The sequence below is a fragment of the Trifolium pratense genome, linkage group LG2, assembly GCF_020283565.1.
Source record: "Trifolium pratense cultivar HEN17-A07 linkage group LG2, ARS_RC_1.1, whole genome shotgun sequence".
Classification (NCBI taxonomy): domain Eukaryota; kingdom Viridiplantae; phylum Streptophyta; class Magnoliopsida; order Fabales; family Fabaceae; genus Trifolium; species Trifolium pratense.
The window spans coordinates 18,202,734-18,221,349 of NC_060060.1; the positions used below are offsets into that span (position 1 = coordinate 18,202,734).

Here is an 18,616-nt window from a genome sequence, read left to right on the forward strand (position 1 = left end):
TGGTTTCTTCCTCCTTCATTCTGAGATTCTCAAAATTGGTTTTGAGCATCTGAAGTTTAGATAGCTTAACTTTTGATGTTCCTTCATGAGCTTTTCTCAGAACTTCCCAGGCATGCTTAGCAGTAATACATCTCTTAACAAGCCTGAACATGTTTGCATCCACACCATTAAAAATAGCATACAAGGCTTTGGAGTTGCCAAGTGCCAGATCATCCTCATCTTTAGTCCATTCATCGTTTGGCTTCTTGACATCAGTTTTATTGCCATCTTTGTCAAGAACCATTGGTGGTTCCCATCCACGTAACACAGCCTTCCATGTCCTACTGTCAATTGATTTTATGAAAGCCTCCATTTTAGATTTCCAATAATCATAGTTCTCAGGACCTGTCAGTAAGGGGGGTTTAGACACTGACCCTCCTTCTTTATCCATTGTACCAGAAAGTACTCTCCCTGGAGCTCACCCAAAATAACAGAACAGGGTGCCTGCTCTGATGCCAATTGAAATTCTGGTATCACTAGAATGATGTTGCCTAAGATGTCCCAACAACTACTTTATGATTAATGTTGTTTCTTTTGTTGGCACATCTTATATAACATATAAAAACTGACAGAAAATAAATAAATGACACAAGTAATTGTTAACCCAGTTCAGCCAACTGCCTACTCTGGGGGATACCAATCCAGGAAGGAAATCCACTAATAGCTCTAGTTACTAAGACCTCCAGCAAACCCTAGGATTTACGCCTTACACTAAGACCTCCAGCAAACCCCTGGTTTACGTCTTATAACCTCGACACTACTCATGCAACTTCTGCCTAGGAACTCCTAGACATGAGATCCCATCTCACTTCCACTCACACAACACAACCTGTGTTGATTATACAATGTTGGGAAAGATGTGGCGACAACTTGCCAAGACAACACTTCACTTTTGCTTAAAAGCTTCAAGTGAATCACACACGGTAAACTCCGTACTTCAAAGCTTAGGAGTCACCTTAAAATAATAAACTTACTTCTTAACTTGTGTTATAGAATCCACAAGCAAGAATTACAATCAAATAATAAAACACTCAACAAAGACTCAACAAAGACTCAATATGTGTAACTAATATTTTTCAATGAGATATCTATTCTTGAGCTTGGTCTTCGTATATATAATGATCTAGCACGCTCCTCTTACTTCACAAATGTTCAGACGCTCCTTGAGAATCATAAAGGATGATCTGATACTTTTTCAATCTTCATTAAGAGTATATCAAGACTTTCCAAAAGTGTTAAAGGACTTTATAGGATAATTGTGATCATACCGTTGTACCATTAAGTCTGTCTTATCCTTATAACTCCTGATCAGATCAAATCTCCATTGAGCGTGCTCTTTAAGTGGATTTCCATAAATAGCAGATGCTCTCATAAATGCGCGAGATTTCCTTGAATAAATATGATGTTGTAACATGTTTTCCAACATCTTGTTAGTATATTTGTTTTAGCAAAATTAAGCCAATTCAAATATCCAACACAACTAAAGATTCCTCATTTCTCAGTTGAGATCTTGTCTTTATTGGACTATCCTTGTTGCCTAAGATCAGTTCCTCTGGATGTGATGATTTGTATTTGAAGGTGTTTCTAGGGGATTCATCATCATCAGACTCATCAACAGCAGGTTCAGCAGCTGCTTCAGTTCTTTGATGTTCAGAGTCTGTAGGAATGATCATGTTCAGAGGTTCTTCAGAGAATGGATGTTCTGAGTAGTTTGGAATATCTGAACACTGATCCTCTGATACCTGAAATTTAGACAAACCTTCCACAGGCTCTGACACTTGGTCAGGCTCTTTGTCATCAAACTTGACATGCATAGTTTCTTCCACAGTATGTGTTTCAGAAATATACAGTCTGTATGCTTTTGAGCGTTCAGAGTATCCTATAAAGATACCCTTATAGCCTCTAGCATCAAATTTCTTTAGATGGACTTTGTTGTTTAAGATGTAACAGGTACATCCAAACTGATGAAAATAAGAAATGTCAGGTTTTCTTCCTTTGAACAATTCATAAGCAGTTTTGTTCAACTTAGATCTGATATAGATTCTATTTTGAACATAACATGCTGTGTTTACAGCTTCTGCCCATAAAAACTTTGCTACATTAGTTTCATGCATCATGGTTCTGGCCATTTCTTGCAGAGTTCTATTCTTCCTTTCTACAACCCCATTTTGTTGAGGAGTTCTAGGAGAAGCGAATTCATGCAAGATCCCATATTTTTCACAGAAATTTTCAAAAGGTTCATTTTCAAATTCTCCACCATGATCACTTCTAACTTTTAAAATAGTGTAGCCTTTTTCATTTTGAACTTGTTTGCAGAAGGTGCTAAATACATCATAAGCTTCATCTTTTGTTCTTAGGAATTTTACCCAAGTCCATCTACTGTAATCATCAACAATTACTAATCCATACTTCTTTCCATTGATAGAGGCAGTGTGAACTGGCCCAAACAGGTCAATGTGAAGAAGTTCCAATGGTCTTGAGGTAGAGACAATGTTCTTGGGTTTGAAAGATGATTTTGTAATCTTTCCTTTTTGACAAGAACCACAAAGTGTGTTTGAGTGATATTTGATTTTTGGTAAACCTCTGACAAGGTCAAGCTTGCTAAGCTTAGAGATTAACCTCCAGTTAGCATGGCCTAACCTTTTATGCCAGATCCATTTTTCTTCACTCAAGGTCAAAAGACACACCACTTTTTGTTCATTCAAATCAGAAAGATTAATTTTATAAACATTGTTCTTTCTCAGACCTTTGAATACAGTGGATTTATCAGATTGTTTAGTCACAGTACATGATTCCTTATTAAAGACAACTTCATAACCATTGTCGCAAAATTGACTTATGCTCAATAGGTTATGTTTGAGTCCATCAACTAACCAAACATCATTAATAGATAGGGAAGAATTACCTACTGTACCTGTACCTATTATCTTTCCTTTTTGATTTCCTCCAAAACCAACCGTTCCTCCTTCTTTCATAGTCAGCTTAGAAAATAGTTGCTTGTCACCAGTCATATGCCTTGAACATCCACTATCCAGATACCATGAGTGATTCATGATACTTCTCTGAGTGGTAGGCTGTATGAGAAACAACTTTAATCATTGCGGTAGAACTCTTCATCATAGTTAATGATAAAGTCATCCCAGTATTCTTCCTCTTCATTTCTCAAGTTCTGATTGTTAACTTGAGAACTTGTCAGCCATTTGTCTAGGACATAAGCCTTTCTTCCTTTGCATAGGACTTGTTTCCATGCTCTAGGTAGGATATATCCTTTCCTAGTCAGTAAATCTGAATGGTACATTATTTCAGCTTTTGGTACCCATCTTCTGAGTCCACGCTTGTTAGTCCACAAATGCTTACTATGTTGTTTAGTGTTAGAGAAAGATCTTGGTTTGGAATAATAACCTTTTTGAAACTTTTTCTTTGTTTGAGATCTGTTATTATTCCAGGATTTGGATTGTTTATGATTCCAGGGTTTGTATTTATCATCAATCCTTTGTTATGATTGATTATATCTACTGACTCTAGAATCATAAATAATCTTAGTCCTATATTGCATCTGAGGTTTGGAGTTTGAATTTTTCCTTTTAAAAATAACAGAGTTTTTAGATTGACCAGTCTCAGGTACTGAAGTTCCTTTGGTTCCAGAATTTGAAGTCTCAGATTTTGAAGTTTTCAGAACTTCTGAACTAATGTTCTCAAGTTCTGAATAACTTCTATCTTCTGAGCTTTTCTTTCCAGATCCTGAAGAACTTGGTTCCTCTGAGCTATCAGCTTCCAAATCTCTCAGATCATCATCCTCATTTTCAAAGATACCAGGATTCTTTCCCTCTTCACTTGATGGAGCAACATAATAAACCAATGATTTTCCAACCTTTTTGACAAAGGTATTCAGCTTTGAATATGTTCTACCATATTCATAGCCAATTCCTTCTCCTCTATGTCTCAAAACATTATAAATTCTATTAGCAGCTTTGCTCTTCCCAAGGTTGAGATGCACAAACTGTTGAAGAGCTATTTCCTGCTCATCAATAGGTTTGTGACACACAGCACAACCCTTTTCAAAGTCATTCACTCTATTCAGAGTTTCTTGATATAGACCTTGAAAGTGTTCTGTCTGTTCAGTCAGAGTGTTAAGCTTTTCTTGTAAAACTTTTTGTTTACTTAACACTCTGAAATGTTTCTCAATGACCTTGTTAAGTGCAGTTATGAGTTGAGATTTAGAACAGTCAGAAAATACCTCATCTGTTTCTTCTGAATCTGATTCTGATTCATCCTCTGTGTCTGCATCTGAGTCAGTTGAAGCCATTAGAGCCAGATTTGCCTCTTCCTCTTCCTCAACTTCTTCCTCAGATGATAGCTCTTCAAAAGTAGCCATCAGACTCTTCTTCAATTTACTCTTAAATTGTTGCTTCTTTGAGCTGTATCTTTTGCTTTTATCTTTAGCAGACATTTCTGGACAGTCAGCAATAAAGTGTCCTGACTTCTTACAGTTGAAGCAGTTCTTCTGATCAACCTTCTTGCTGACAAAGTTTCTAGAACTGTTTCCTTTGAAGTTTCTTTTGTTGAGTCTGTTCCATTGCTGAAACTTGGTGAATAAAGCAAACTCATCTTCATCCATTTCCTCCTCTTGACCATCTGCAGAAGATTCCTCTTCAATGTCAAGAAGCTGAGTCTTAAGAGCTTTAGAAGGAGTCCTAGTTGACTGTAAGGCCACAGACTTGGACTTCTTCTTAGCTTCTGAATCAGCATTCAGAACCATCTCATGGCTTCTGAGATTGCTTATCAGAGCCTCAAGACTCAGAGTCTTGAGATTTTGAGCTTCTTCTATTGCAGTGACCTTAGGTCTCCACGCAATAGGAAGACTTCTCAGAATCTTCTGAACATGGTCATAGGTGGAATAACTCCTCTTAAGAACTTTAAGCCCAGATACAAGGATTTGAAACCTTGTAAACATCGTCTCAATGCTTTCATCTTGTTGCATAGTGAACAGTTCATATTGCCTTATTAAGAGACTGGCCTTAGCCTCTTGAACCTTCTCATTACCATCATAGGTAGCACACATAGAATCAAAGATAGATTTAGCAGAAGACTTGTTTTCTATTCTTAGATAATCTTCATGTCTTATAGCACCAATAACAATGTCTTTTGCTCTATGATGCTTGTTGTAGATCTTTAAGTTAGTTGGTGTGAGTAACCTTCTTTCCACAATGGGCAATCTTCCATGTTCATTTAAGTTTTCGAAAGTCACTCCCAACTCAACCAAATCCCACAACTCATTATCAATGGCAGTGATATTACTATACAGTCTTTCTTTCCACCACTCAAATAATGATGCATCACCATTGAATATAGGAGCTTTTCTATAGCCACTATGTTCATGTGATTCATTGCTTAAGTAGTCATAACCAAAGGCATTTCTAGGACCACCACCAGCACCACTGGCCTCACCAGTTCTAGCCTTACCAGTTCTAGTACTACTATCGTCTCCTCCAGACATAGTGTTCTCACAAGATCTTTACTGTCTCACTGTTAGGTGAAAATAACAGACCAGTGCTCTGATACCAATTGAAGGTGTGAAAACACAAGAAGGGGGGGTTGAATTATGTTTTAGCTAAGTTAAAACTTTTTCGAAGTTCTTAACTTAACTAAGTTAGCAGCGGATAAATAACACAAGTAATAACAAGAGAGAGAGAGAAAGAGCACACAAGCAGTTTATACTGGTTCCTCTCACAAAACGAGAGTAGTCCAGTCCCCTTGCACTTCCAAGGGATTTCACTATAATCACACAAGATTACAGATGCTCAAGCACACAAGCAAGAGACTTCTTAACTATGCTCAAGCACACAAGCAAGAGACTTCTTCAGGTATGAAAATAGTAACGTGAATGAAAGTATACAACTGATCCTTAGGAGAACCTAAGAGAGCAAATACAATGAGTACAGAGTATTTGAATTACAAGTGCAAAAACACTAGATCAGATGTTCAGAGCTTGTATATAGAAGTTCAGAGTTTGTTCAGCGTGTATACGATCCTTGATAATTTCTCTTGTTGTTTTTTATAACTGAACCTTCTAGTATATATATAAACAGCTAGAAAAGAGTCGTTGCAGAAATGACCGTTGAAGTAGATAACCTTTTGTCTTCAAGCAACTTGTCTTGACATAGTTTGGTTGTTTCCAAAACTGAGTAAGAGTTTCAGATACTTTGACCATGTACAGAGAAGACTTTCCTTATTTAGCTAACAAGTCTGCTATCCCACGTTCTCAATAGTGGACAGACAAAATGTGAGTAGCTGTTCTGATCAAGCTTGAAAGGTCCTTTTCTTCATTTGTAGAAGAGTTGACTTGCAAGAGAGAATCTTCACAGATTTCAAGACGATCATCAGAGTTTGATAAGGCTAAGACCTTAAGGAGTTCTGACGACTTCATCATCTGAAGATTGTAACTTCTGAGGTTCAACATCTTCTGAGTGCTTGTAAAGTTCTGAAAATATAACTTCTGAAGTTCACTCAGAGCTTATCTGAAGCTAATATCTGCACACTCAAATTAAAGTTTTAGTCCATCCAATTGTTTATTAATACTTTGTTATCATCAAAACCTTAATAGTTTTAGGGGCAAACATTTTTAAATCAGTTTTGTTCCACTTGCCAGACTGACAGTCAGATAGCATTATCATCAAAACATAAGCATTATCATCATCGTAATCATGATATATAAAAGTTTGCGACATCTGCATTGATGCTCGAGAGTCTGCCACATTAGATGAATAAAAATTAAGGTTCATTAGAAATTGGCAGGTAGATTTATTCATTTGAGAAAAATTCTTAAATATATATTCCTTCTAGTTTTATATATAAGAAAATGTTCACCTTTTAGATTCATTGCAAAATTAATGTTCACCATTTTACAATGAATCTAAAAAGTAAAGTGTTCGTTATCTATAAATAGTTATTATTAGGGTAAATAGCTATTTACCCCCTGCATAGTTAGCTAATTTTGATTTACCCTCTGCATAGTTTTCTTTTTTAATCACCCCCTACATAGTTAAGATTCTATCGTTTACCCCCTGGGCGTACAATTGGAAAACTGACTGTGCAAATCTGATGACGTGGCACGTACACATGACAATTATTTTATTTTTTTAAATTTCGACGTGGCAAATATTTTTTTAAAATAAAATTTAAAAAAAAATTCTAAAAATTAAAGTGATTCTAATATTTCTAAAAATTATAAAATAAAATTCTAATTTTTTTTATAGTTATTAATTTAGAGTATATATATATATATATAGATATATATATATATATATATATATATATATATATATATATATATATATATTAAAAGTTATATACAATTTTAAAAATTATATATTCTAAAAAAATTTAAAAATTCTAAAAAATTCTAATTTTTAAAGTTACACTTAAAAAATTCATATTTTGGATATATATATATATATATATATATATATATATATATATATATATATATATATATATATATATATATATGTGTATATCAAATTCTCTAATTCTTTAAGTGCATATATGCAGTAACTTTAAGCGTATATTGGAGCAAATTAAGTGTATATATGCAATTAGATATTATACTTGACTTTTGTTTAAAAAAAAGTTTTTCTTAGTATTTTTTATTTTGAAATAAGAAAAAAAGAGTTTTGAGTTTTGACCTTTTTCACTCAACTTTTGTTTACTACTAATAATTTTTTATTTTGAAAAAAGTAAGAAAGAAAGAAGAGTAATGAAATATACAAGAATAGAATTAGAAGCACAGACGAACGGAAACGGGAGCGGGATTTAACACGTTCAAAAGGGGCTGGCTCATCATTCTCAATTTCGCTGTTCACGGCGTCGCCTCCTTCATCCGGAGAAGAAAGGAATCGAACGTGAAGCAGGCGTTCTAGAGATTAGATCAACACTCCCATCTCTAAGTTCTAGGTTTGATCTTGGGTAAGGTTTTCTATTCTAGGCTTTCGCTACTACATTTTTCATTTTTCAGTAACACTCACCACCTGCAATCATATCCTTGATTCAGTTTTCTGTCGATAGCTGTTCTCTGCAATCGTCTTCTTTGCGGCTGGCTTCCCCGAAGGTAATCTCATTGTTCTAAAATCTTGCGTTCTTTCTTTAAAATCTTGCGTTCTTTCTTTTATTTTGGGGGTTGAATTGAAGTGTTTTATTTTTTGTATGTTGTTGTTGTTGTTGAAAATGCTTCAACCATGGTAGAACAAGTTAACATCAATTTCTGTTTGATAAAATGCTTCAACGATTTAGGTTGCTGCACTTGTCAAGTTTTTCTTATCTTAATAATAAATAATAATGTGGATTTGATTTACCTAATTAAAAAGTTGTTTGGTGTGCCAATTATATGTTGTGTTGATGAAAATTTGTTCAGCTTTGGGACAATTTGTTTCTATGTATCAGCGAGGTCCTTCATTTTGTTGGATAATTTGTACCGTTTCTACATAATTTGTGCCATGTTTTTACTTTTTAGTTGTTTCCGTATTTTCTATTACAATGCAAATGTAGATAATTGCTAAAGTGTGTTCTTCAGTATGTGTAGTGTTTCTATTTCTCAAATCTCTGCTCACTACATGTGTGTGTATCTAGAATAGGGAAAATGCAAATAATTATAAGTAGCTATGAGTAGTAAGAAACTAAGAAAAGAATTTGACAATTTAGTTAATTAGACACCAAAGCAGGGGGACAAACTAGCTGAGGCACAGCGTACCCTGCCTCTCCATACTTCCTAGTGATTTCTTGGTAATCAGTCTCCCAAGAGTTTGCAGACGCTTCATCAAACTCCATGTCACTCAATACAAAGATCCTTTTAATCATCCGATCCTCCTTAAGATTCTCTTCGATAGCCACATCCAATATGCAATCAAACACCCTCTGGAAATCAATGTTAACCCCCCGTTCCATATCCTTCACAAAATTTGTCTTGGACCTCAGATCATCCCCCTCAATTACATGAAGGTCAGGCTCGGCACTGAAATTAATAACCTTCCCTTTCCAAGGTTTGTCACTCAATTCAGACACCAACAATCCAAATGCCACAGACACATCATTGGTCCCACCACACACAGCAAGACAGTTCTTCATTTTTCCTTTCACAACAAAATCATCAACTATTCTATCCCACTGCCACGTACCATCTTCCCTTTCCAAAGACTGTATAACCTTATGGGGAAGCATACCTTTCAAAGACCCTATAGCAGTCTGCCCCATCTTCTCTAATTTTCTTTTTCTTCTTTTTGAAAGACCCATCCACTCAAAACTTAAAAAGTTGAATTCTCCTTGGACATCCGAGCAGTATAAACCAGCGTGTTGTTTCTCTTTCAACTTCATGTTCCTCATCCGTTTTCTTATCTTTCTGGTGAGATCAATGTTAGACACTCGAAAATAATTCTTCTTTAGAACCTTCAGTAAGCTATCGGTGAATAATCCTCCAGATTGGTTTTGGTCTTCAAAAAAGGTTTCCGCGGATAGTTGGAAATTCTGGCATGCCGAAAGATGAATGGCATTTGGGATATCAGAAGTTTTCCTTAACGAACTTAGATATCTCATCCTTGGTTCTTCACCTCGGACCCTTATCACTGAATGTTTTGTACTAGTCCCGATCTGCTCATGTACTCCTTCAACCAACCCGCCACATTTGCAACAATCAGTTACAATATAAAACAAACAGCCCTCGGGTACACTCTCCGATAATTGTCTCATTACTCCATCTGAAATAAATATATACAAAAAAAATTAGAAATAATCTTATATATATATATATACAAGATTATGAATGAAATATCTACCTCTTATGTCACCCTTGTTAGTACGTAAGAACTCAATATTTCCCGAATTATTGTTATACTGTTTTGTTGAAGTCGAGCCACCGTGTCCCGCAAAGTAATATACAAGAATGTCTCCTCTTCGTGCTTTCCTAAACATATCCATGATTGCTGTTACTACATCTGAACAAGTGACACATCTATACTTTCTGTTTTTCAATTTCGCATCCACAAAAAGTTTTATATTTCTTTTCTTAGCTTGATAATATCTCAGCAGTCCTTTTCTGAACTTATAAGCATCATTAACAGCGCCCTGAAGAGATCTAACACCGTCGTTACTATAGTAGTTGAGTCCAACAATAACTGCATTTATAGGAACCCCATGCCTCCTCGGACGAGGCCTGTTTCAAACAAATAACATTTCATATTTAATAAAATGATTTTAGAAGGAAAAAAACAACTAAAAATGGTAAAATTTCTAGCTACATCACTAAAAGCTTTTCCGATCATAGCAACATGTTTACCATTTCTAGCTACAATTTTTGTCCATAGAAAGAAAAGGACTTTAGCAAACAGAACAAACTTTTGCAATTTTGTCCAAATTCCAGAAGAATGATTGAAACTTGAAAGTAAAAGCATTATATCACCAGTTCAACAAACATATAGCTTAAAAGCAAAATTTAGAACAAATATAATCTAACTAGATATTTTTCCTACACAAAAGACACACACACAGTGAGGAGAGAGGCAAAATACTATACACACAGACAACACAATTCAACAATTTTGTCCAAATTTCAGAAAAATGGTTTGAAAGTAAAAGCAGTATAGCACATTAGCTCCAGAGCAATAGAACATTGGCACATTTTCTCGATTTGATTTATAGTTAACAAATGGCACAAACTATGTATAAATAGTTTGTGCCATTTGTTAACTATAAATCAAATCGAGAAAATGTGCCAATGTTCTATTGCTCTGGAGCTAATGTGCTATACTGCTTTTACTTTCAAACCATTTTTCTGAAATTTGGACAAAATTGTTGAATTGTGTTGTCTGTGTGTATAGTATTTTGCCTCTCTCCTCACTGTGTGTGTGTCTTTTGTGTAGGAAAAATATCTAGTTAGATTATATTTGTTCTAAATTTTGCTTTTAAGCTATATGTTTGTTGAACTGGTGATATAATGCTTTTACTTTCAAGTTTCAATCATTCTTCTGGAATTTGGACAAAATTGCAAAAGTTTGTTCTGTTTGCTAAAGTCCTTTTCTTTCTATGGACAAAAATTGTAGCTAGAAATGGTAAACATGTTGCTATGATCGGAAAAGCTTTTAGTGATGTAGCTAGAAATTTTACCATTTTTAGTTGTTTTTTTCCTTCTAAAATCATTTTATTAAATATGAAATGTTATTTGTTTGAAACAGGCCTCGTCCGAGGAGGCATGGGGTTCCTATAAATGCAGTTATTGTTGGACTCAACTACTATAGTAACGACGGTGTTAGATCTCTTCAGGGCGCTGTTAATGATGCTTATAAGTTCAGAAAAGGACTGCTGAGATATTATCAAGCTAAGAAAAGAAATATAAAACTTTTTGTGGATGCGAAATTGAAAAACAGAAAGTATAGATGTGTCACTTGTTCAGATGTAGTAACAGCAATCATGGATATGTTTAGGAAAGCACGAAGAGGAGACATTCTTGTATATTACTTTGCGGGACACGGTGGCTCGACTTCAACAAAACAGTATAACAATAATTCGGGAAATATTGAGTTCTTACGTACTAACAAGGGTGACATAAGAGGTAGATATTTCATTCATAATCTTGTATATATATATATATAAGATTATTTCTAATTTTTTTTGTATATATTTATTTCAGATGGAGTAATGAGACAATTATCGGAGAGTGTACCCGAGGGCTGTTTGTTTTATATTGTAACTGATTGTTGCAAATGTGGCGGGTTGGTTGAAGGAGTACATGAGCAGATCGGGACTAGTACAAAACATTCAGTGATAAGGGTCCGAGGTGAAGAACCAAGGATGAGATATCTAAGTTCGTTAAGGAAAACTTCTGATATCCCAAATGCCATTCATCTTTCGGCATGCCAGAATTTCCAACTATCCGCGGAAACCTTTTTTGAAGACCAAAACCAATCTGGAGGATTATTCACCGATAGCTTACTGAAGGTTCTAAAGAAGAATTATTTTCGAGTGTCTAACATTGATCTCACCAGAAAGATAAGAAAACGGATGAGGAACATGAAGTTGAAAGAGAAACAACACGCTGGTTTATACTGCTCGGATGTCCAAGGAGAATTCAACTTTTTAAGTTTTGAGTGGATGGGTCTTTCAAAAAGAAGAAAAAGAAAATTAGAGAAGATGGGGCAGACTGCTATAGGGTCTTTGAAAGGTATGCTTCCCCATAAGGTTATACAGTCTTTGGAAAGGGAAGATGGTACGTGGCAGTGGGATAGAATAGTTGATGATTTTGTTGTGAAAGGAAAAATGAAGAACTGTCTTGCTGTGTGTGGTGGGACCAATGATGTGTCTGTGGCATTTGGATTGTTGGTGTCTGAATTGAGTGACAAACCTTGGAAAGGGAAGGTTATTAATTTCAGTGCCGAGCCTGACCTTCATGTAATTGAGGGGGATGATCTGAGGTCCAAGACAAATTTTGTGAAGGATATGGAACGGGGGGTTAACATTGATTTCCAGAGGGTGTTTGATTGCATATTGGATGTGGCTATCGAAGAGAATCTTAAGGAGGATCGGATGATTAAAAGGATCTTTGTATTGAGTGACATGGAGTTTGATGAAGCGTCTGCAAACTCTTGGGAGACTGATTACCAAGAAATCACTAGGAAGTATGGAGAGGCAGGGTACGCTGTGCCTCAGCTAGTTTTTTGGAATCTGGAAGACTCGAGGATCGGCCCGATACCAGCCACTCAGAATGGAGTGGTGCGTGTAGGTGGATTTTCTGAGAATTTGCTGGCATTATTCTTGGTTAATGAAGGAGATATAACCCTGTAGAAGCCATGGGTGCTGCATTGCTGGCCCCTAGTATCAGAAACTAGTTGTGCCGTATTAATTTCCTTAACTGGTAGAGTTTTATTCAGTGAAACAATAGAATAGTCATATGTTACCTTTGACATTTATATTGGTACTATATTGTTCCAGTTCAATATAGTGCTTCATATGTTTTGTCTTACGGGTCCCAATACTGTGATTGATTGATTAATCGCCACCAAAAAGATCCCAAGGAAAAAGTTTTTTAAGGGAGTGGAATTGATCTTTGAATGGTTTTTTTTTGTTGCTGCAAAGTTGAATATAGAAACAGTTTTTTTATGAAGAATATAGAAACAGTTGCAGGATCTTTGAATGGGTTTGAAATACCCATTTTCATAGCTATTATTGTTGTAAACGGTTTTGTGACTCCCTCATTTATTTCCTAAAGTCTCTCTAAATTAGTTCTATCTTTATCTTAACATTTTTCTTCTCTCTTTTTGTCGGTTATTTCAAATAAATAGTATTCAACTTTTCTTTCATAATAATAATAATAAATAGAGGAGCTTTGTTCTGGTATTCTGGGATGTGCTACTATTGATAACATCCTTTAACTAGGTGAATGCTAGCGTGAGGGACCAAATAGGTGACTCACCGGCGAGGGAGTAAATAGAAATCGTTTGAATGTAATCATGTGTCGGAGTCAGACAACATACATGTCTTCAATATAAAGTGTTGGTGCTTCATAATTAAGTAGTTAGGCACATGTTCTCTTTTCAGGCTGTTTCTATCTCTGGATAATTTAAATGACTTTGAAACCATTTTAGAGAGTACAAATTAAGGGTTATATAGGATTATGTCATATATATCTGTCTTAAATGTTTGAGAGAACTTATGGAAATAATTTAGGACATATCTATGAGCGATTTTTAGCTTATGTCCATAAGCCCCTCGAAATAGCTTAGGAAAAATCTTACAACTTGTATGGGTGGACTTCTCTTTAATAATGAAGATGATTTCTTAAACTTGAGCATGTTTTGCAGACACCCTTTACTTTGAGATTTCATGATTAAATATGCTAAAATAAAAGTTTTTTAATTTCTGCAATAAGTGATATTTGGCTACAGTTTGGCCAATAGGTAACAAACAATATGGAAGAATCCATTGCTTATTTTTATTATTGAATCAAAAGCTTTTGTCCACTTTCACCTATGAACCTTTAAAATATAGAGTAAGCATTTGTTGAGACTAGAAAACAATAACGAATTGAGCAATTGATTGAACTTATTGTTGCATATGAACCTGTCACATGTGATCGCTGCTTGTTTCGTTGTCATTTGATAGTGTTTATTTCATCTTTTTACCAAGCGTAGTTATGCTAAGATAAGATGGACGATCACTTTTTTCTTGCAAAGCTTTCCTTTGTCAAATAGTTTTAGACTTGCATATAATTCATAAGAGATCATGAATCATCACTTTTATTGTGAAGCAAATACGGTTAAACAAGCAAATAAGTAAGAACGGCGATGATAACAAATCAACAGATTAAACAACGGAAGCAATAAAGAACATCAAAAGTCAGAAAGACGCGCTGCCTATAAATAGGCTCGCGTAGGAGGCAGCAGCTAAAACTACTCCTGCTTCATTTGCGTCTAGCGCAAGAGCCTCTTGGCGCAGGAGGAAGATTCAAAACCTGTTTTTTTCTGAACATAATTTCAAGCCAATTCCAACAATTTTTTTCTTTCTTGGGTGTAAGATTCGTCAATTTTTATGAAGGATTAATACATCGTCACTTTGTCCTTTATGGTCTGATGGAATATCTAAAAACGAGGTTTGTTCTTTCTTCTAGGGATGTGCAAGGTCATGAACATAAACCAAACTAAATTCACTTCCATTTAAAACAAATTTATTTTATGAAATTAGTTCAGTTAGTTTAAAATTGGTTCAAAACCGGTTTATAATAAAAAAACCAATTATTCATCACTATTGGTTCTAAAACCAATTGCTACGTATTATTATTTTTATAAATAAATTGTTTTTTGGATTATTCTAAAATGATTTTTTATTATTTAAAAAATGAGTAATTTTTAAAACTAATTTTTTTATTTTAAAACAAAATACTGATTTTTATTATTAAAAAAATCAGATTTTTTTTGAAGTCCAATAAACAGAAAGGCATGACAAAAAATTGGTGTAACCGTGCGGGCACGGGATCAAAACTAGTTATTAACAAAATTGGTTATAGCCTAGTGGTTAGTGGTTAAGTGATCTACCAAATTTCTCAAAAGTTCGTTCGTATTGTAGTTTTGAAGAGCTCTATCGATTATTGAATTAAATGAATAACGTTGTTTTTGAGTAAAAAAAAAGTTTATTTTAAGAAATGATGTGGCAGAAGTTGATGGTAAGGTTCACTGTTTAGAGTATATCCAAAGACCAAGAACTAGGCATAACCAGCTATTTATATTCATTAGCTACTACTGAAAGAAATTAGCTAGATAACACCATAGTTAGTATAGCTACAAGTACTCCAAAATAAGATTAATTGGGATGCAAATCAAAATATAGTTTATAATACTGAAACTTAACAATAACAAACATGCAGAAATTGGTTGTATTTCTACACCACAAAGACAGTACAATTTTTTGTCTCATTTCATAGTTTGACTCGACTAGACTCTATCTTTTTATATTGCAAAGTGCGTGAAAATTAGAACACATTAAAGTTATGCTTCAGCTGAAAAAATGTGTTCTAGTTAACAATATAGTTTATAATAATACTAAAACTTAACAATAACATGCACGCAGAAATTGGTTGTCTTTCTACACCACAAATCTCAATCTCAAACTCACTTTCTTAATTACATTTTCTTCCAATCTCAATCTCAAACTCATTTTTTTCTTTCTTTCTTTCTTTCAGCCCTGTCCTCATACTTTCTCTGTCTCTCTCTCTCCACCGCACAATTTGGATTTGCTAACTCTTTTACTCAATTTAATCAGCTTAGCTAATGAAAGAGCTTCAAGGTCTAGTGTCTGCTTAAAGCCCTCCTCCATCAACTCGATTTCTTTCTCTTCACCATGTATCTTTCTTTCAGCCCTCTTCTCCTCATACTTTCTCCGTTTCTCTCTCTTTTTTTCACGTTCTTCCTGTGCCTGCTTAATGGCCTCCTTAATCCATTTTATCTCATGCTCCTGATGGTATATACAAATTGATATTAAATTAAAGAATTCAAATATGCACAAAAGAAACTAAATTAGTGAAACTTTTATCAAAAACATTGCTAAAAGCTCCATAAACACTGTCAAGATTTCCAGAAAAACGTGCCTCATCCCAGTTGTTCCAGGTAAGCCACAAAATGACGATGAGCCTCTTCGAGTGGCAAATAGACGGTTTCTTACGTCCCCCCTTATGCCGTGGGTGGTCCATGGGAGGCCTCGTCACGATATCACCTGGGAAGCGACCCCCAGTTATTATACCTACAAGTACACAAAAAAAAAAAAGATTAATTGGGTTGCAAATCAAAATATAGTTTATAATACTAAAACTTAACAACAAAAAACAAACATGCAGAAATTGGTCGTCTTTCTACACCACAAAGACAGTACAATTTTTTTTTTTTGAAACGGCAAAATTTATTATTAACCAGTCTCTGCACAAGACGAACTGAGACCGGTAAAAAAAGAACTACATAACATAGGTGCCGTATATATGCAGAACACCCAAAGAAAAAAACCCTAAACAAATACCACCTAATCAAAATCCACCTCCTAATCCTAGATCGGAAAGACACCCCACAGATTCCAGACTACCGGAGCAGTCACCAACCAGCCCAGAAAGATGCCACTACTAGACGCTTAATGAAAGTACTATTCTCTAGCAAACATAGCATAACCCACACAATATTCCAAACTCTTAATGAAAGTACTATAGTAAATAGTCTTAGTTACATTTTCTTCCATTCTTAATCTCAAACTCAATTTATTTCTCTTACCAGTTCTATGCATTTCAGCCTCCTCATCCATACATTTTTTCAGACGCTTTCTAATTGCCTCACGTTCTTCCAGTGCCAGCTTAATGGCCTCCTTCATCCATTTATACTCCTGATGGTATATACAGATTGATATTAAATTAAAGTATTCAAATATGCACAAAAGAAACTAAATTAGTGAAACTATTATCAAAAACATTGCTAAAGGTTCAATAAACACTGTCAAGATTTCCAGAAATACGTGCCTCATCCCATAAGTTGTCCCTGGCAGGCCTCTTCACGCCTTCACCCGTGAAGGGCCGCGTTGCCTCACGTTCTTCCAGTGTCTGCTTAATGGCCACCTCAATCAATTTGTTCTCATGCTCCTGATGGTATACAGATTGATATTAAATTGAAGAATTCAAATATGCACAAAAGATACCGTTAGTGAAACTTTTATCAAAAACATTGCTAAAGGCTCCATAAACACTGTCAAGATTTCCAGAAAAACGTGCCTCATCCCATAAGTTGTCCCAGGCAGGCCTCAACACGACTTTACCCGTGACGGGCCTCTTCACGCTGCCGATAGGCGCTTTCTTACGTCCTTTATTCCGTGGGTGGTCCATGGCAGGCCTCATACGACCTTTTTTTTTTTAATCAAACTTCGTACAAACTTTATTTTTGTGACGTCCTGTTTATTTATTTAATGTTTTAATCAAATAAGACAAATAGCATAATCAAACAGGCAGAAACTAAATAGAAGACAAAATAGGACAGAAAGATTTAAAACCCTAAATGCATATAGATAGCAAATCACAGATAATTTATTGTTCATTGTCTGGCTGAAAGAAAACAGGAAGCATGCACAAGCAGAAACACACCAAACAGATTTGAATATTTCCAACCAACACTGAACATATTGAATAATGAACAAAAATTAAAATTACTACATCACAAGGCACTCAATTTAACAAGATTTAGTTATAAAAAAAAAAAAAAGGTTTAAAACCCTAATCACACAAAACTTTATTGAACTTTCAACTAGATGCATACAGATCACAAATCACAGATTTGAATATTTCCAACCAACACTGAACATATTATTATATGAACTAGAATTGAAAAGGAAATAATTAAAAATTACCACAATCATACGACACTCAATTTCACAAAATTACCTTAAAAAAGCCCTAATTCAACCCTAATCACATAAAATTTCATTGAATTGTTAACTAGAATTGAAAAAGAAGGAAAATACCTTGAGCAAAGCAAGAATATAACGCAGAAAGGACCTGAAAATAAACATGCAAATTCATAAAGATTGAGAACGGTGAAGAACGAGGATGTGATGTAAAAAAGGAAGAAGAAAAAGAAAACAAACTCTGAAAACACAATCTGTGAATATCGTCAACCGACCCTATAGAGCTTGAACAAAAACAGGGACAAGTGTTATATATAAGGGTTTGTTACCCGGCCCAATTCGTCCTGCGAGCTCTATATATTGGCCCATGCTAATATTTCATAGAGTTGTACTTTCCGCACCCCCTAGAAAAACATGTCTTTTTTTTGTGTAAGGCAAAGATTTTCCTTGTAAAAAAGGTATGATATCATGCCGCTAAGTATCGTGATGAACAATGTATTAATGATTTTTACATTGAAGTGATAATTTCTAACTAATTATTACTGTATAAAGCTAGAGTTTTTTTTAGTAGAAGAAAGTATATCATGGTAGCTCAATTAGAAGTCTTTTGTCTTATTTATTTGTAACATTTTAATTCTTTATTTTTTGTTTGATATTGTCATATTTTGTTTTC

At 34.8% G+C, this 18,616-nt stretch overlaps 3 protein-coding genes across 4 annotated transcripts; 1 reads left to right on the forward strand and 2 right to left on the reverse strand.

The window, feature by feature from the left end:
• Window positions 1-8,736: 8,736 nt before the first annotated feature.
• Window positions 8,737-10,478, reverse strand: LOC123904302. The gene is made up of 3 exons (XM_045953985.1): window positions 10,423-10,478; window positions 9,864-10,240; window positions 8,737-9,785 (listed from the first exon to the last, which is right to left on the reverse strand). Exons 1-3 carry the CDS (start codon window positions 10,476-10,478, stop codon window positions 8,737-8,739), a joined length of 1,482 nt encoding a protein of 493 aa, XP_045809941.1.
• Window positions 10,479-11,020: 542 nt separating this feature from the next.
• On the forward strand, window positions 11,021-13,288 carry LOC123904304. Its single transcript, XM_045953986.1, has 3 exons — window positions 11,021-11,076; window positions 11,259-11,635; window positions 11,714-13,288. Exons 1-3 carry the CDS (start codon window positions 11,021-11,023, stop codon window positions 12,862-12,864), a joined length of 1,584 nt encoding a protein of 527 aa, XP_045809942.1. The 3' UTR covers window positions 12,865-13,288.
• A 2,091-nt stretch (window positions 13,289-15,379) lies between these two features.
• On the reverse strand, window positions 15,380-18,293 carry LOC123903773. Of its 2 annotated transcripts, XM_045953375.1 has the most exons (7): window positions 18,184-18,292; window positions 18,061-18,094; window positions 17,318-17,493; window positions 17,069-17,188; window positions 16,827-16,935; window positions 16,160-16,311; window positions 15,380-16,026 (listed from the first exon to the last, which is right to left on the reverse strand). In XM_045953375.1, exons 3-7 carry the CDS (start codon window positions 17,438-17,440, stop codon window positions 15,763-15,765), a joined length of 768 nt encoding a protein of 255 aa, XP_045809331.1. In that variant the 5' UTR covers window positions 17,441-17,493; window positions 18,061-18,094; window positions 18,184-18,292; the 3' UTR covers window positions 15,380-15,762. The 2 variants fall into 2 exon arrangements, with proteins under 2 accessions (XP_045809331.1, XP_045809332.1); XM_045953376.1 differs by lacking the exon at window positions 17,069-17,188 and having other exon boundaries at window positions 18,184-18,293.
• Between the last annotated feature and the right edge of the window lie 323 nt (window positions 18,294-18,616).

Excerpts from the sequence above, each read along its gene's own strand:
- LOC123903773 (XM_045953375.1), bottom strand. The coding sequence starts at position 17,440 with ATGAGGCCTGCCATGGACCACCCACGGAATAAAGGACGTAAGAAAGCG. Across the intron at positions 17,189-17,317 it reads GGGACAACTTATGGGATGAG|GAGCATGAGAACAAATTGAT; the intron begins GCACGTTTTTCT and ends GTATACCATCAG. Across the intron at positions 16,312-16,826 it reads GGCTGAAATGCATAGAACTG|GTATAATAACTGGGGGTCGC; the intron begins GTAAGAGAAATA and ends GTGTACTTGTAG.
- LOC123904304 (XM_045953986.1), top strand. The coding sequence starts at position 11,021 with ATGCTTTTACTTTCAAGTTTCAATCATTCTTCTGGAATTTGGACAAAA. Across the intron at positions 11,077-11,258 it reads ATTTGGACAAAATTGCAAAA|GCCTCGTCCGAGGAGGCATG; the intron begins GTTTGTTCTGTT and ends TGTTTGAAACAG. Across the intron at positions 11,636-11,713 it reads TAACAAGGGTGACATAAGAG|ATGGAGTAATGAGACAATTA; the intron begins GTAGATATTTCA and ends TATTTATTTCAG.
- LOC123904302 (XM_045953985.1), bottom strand. The coding sequence starts at position 10,478 with ATGCTTTTACTTTCAAGTTTCAATCATTCTTCTGGAATTTGGACAAAA. Across the intron at positions 10,241-10,422 it reads ATTTGGACAAAATTGCAAAA|GCCTCGTCCGAGGAGGCATG; the intron begins GTTTGTTCTGTT and ends TGTTTGAAACAG. Across the intron at positions 9,786-9,863 it reads TAACAAGGGTGACATAAGAG|ATGGAGTAATGAGACAATTA; the intron begins GTAGATATTTCA and ends TATTTATTTCAG.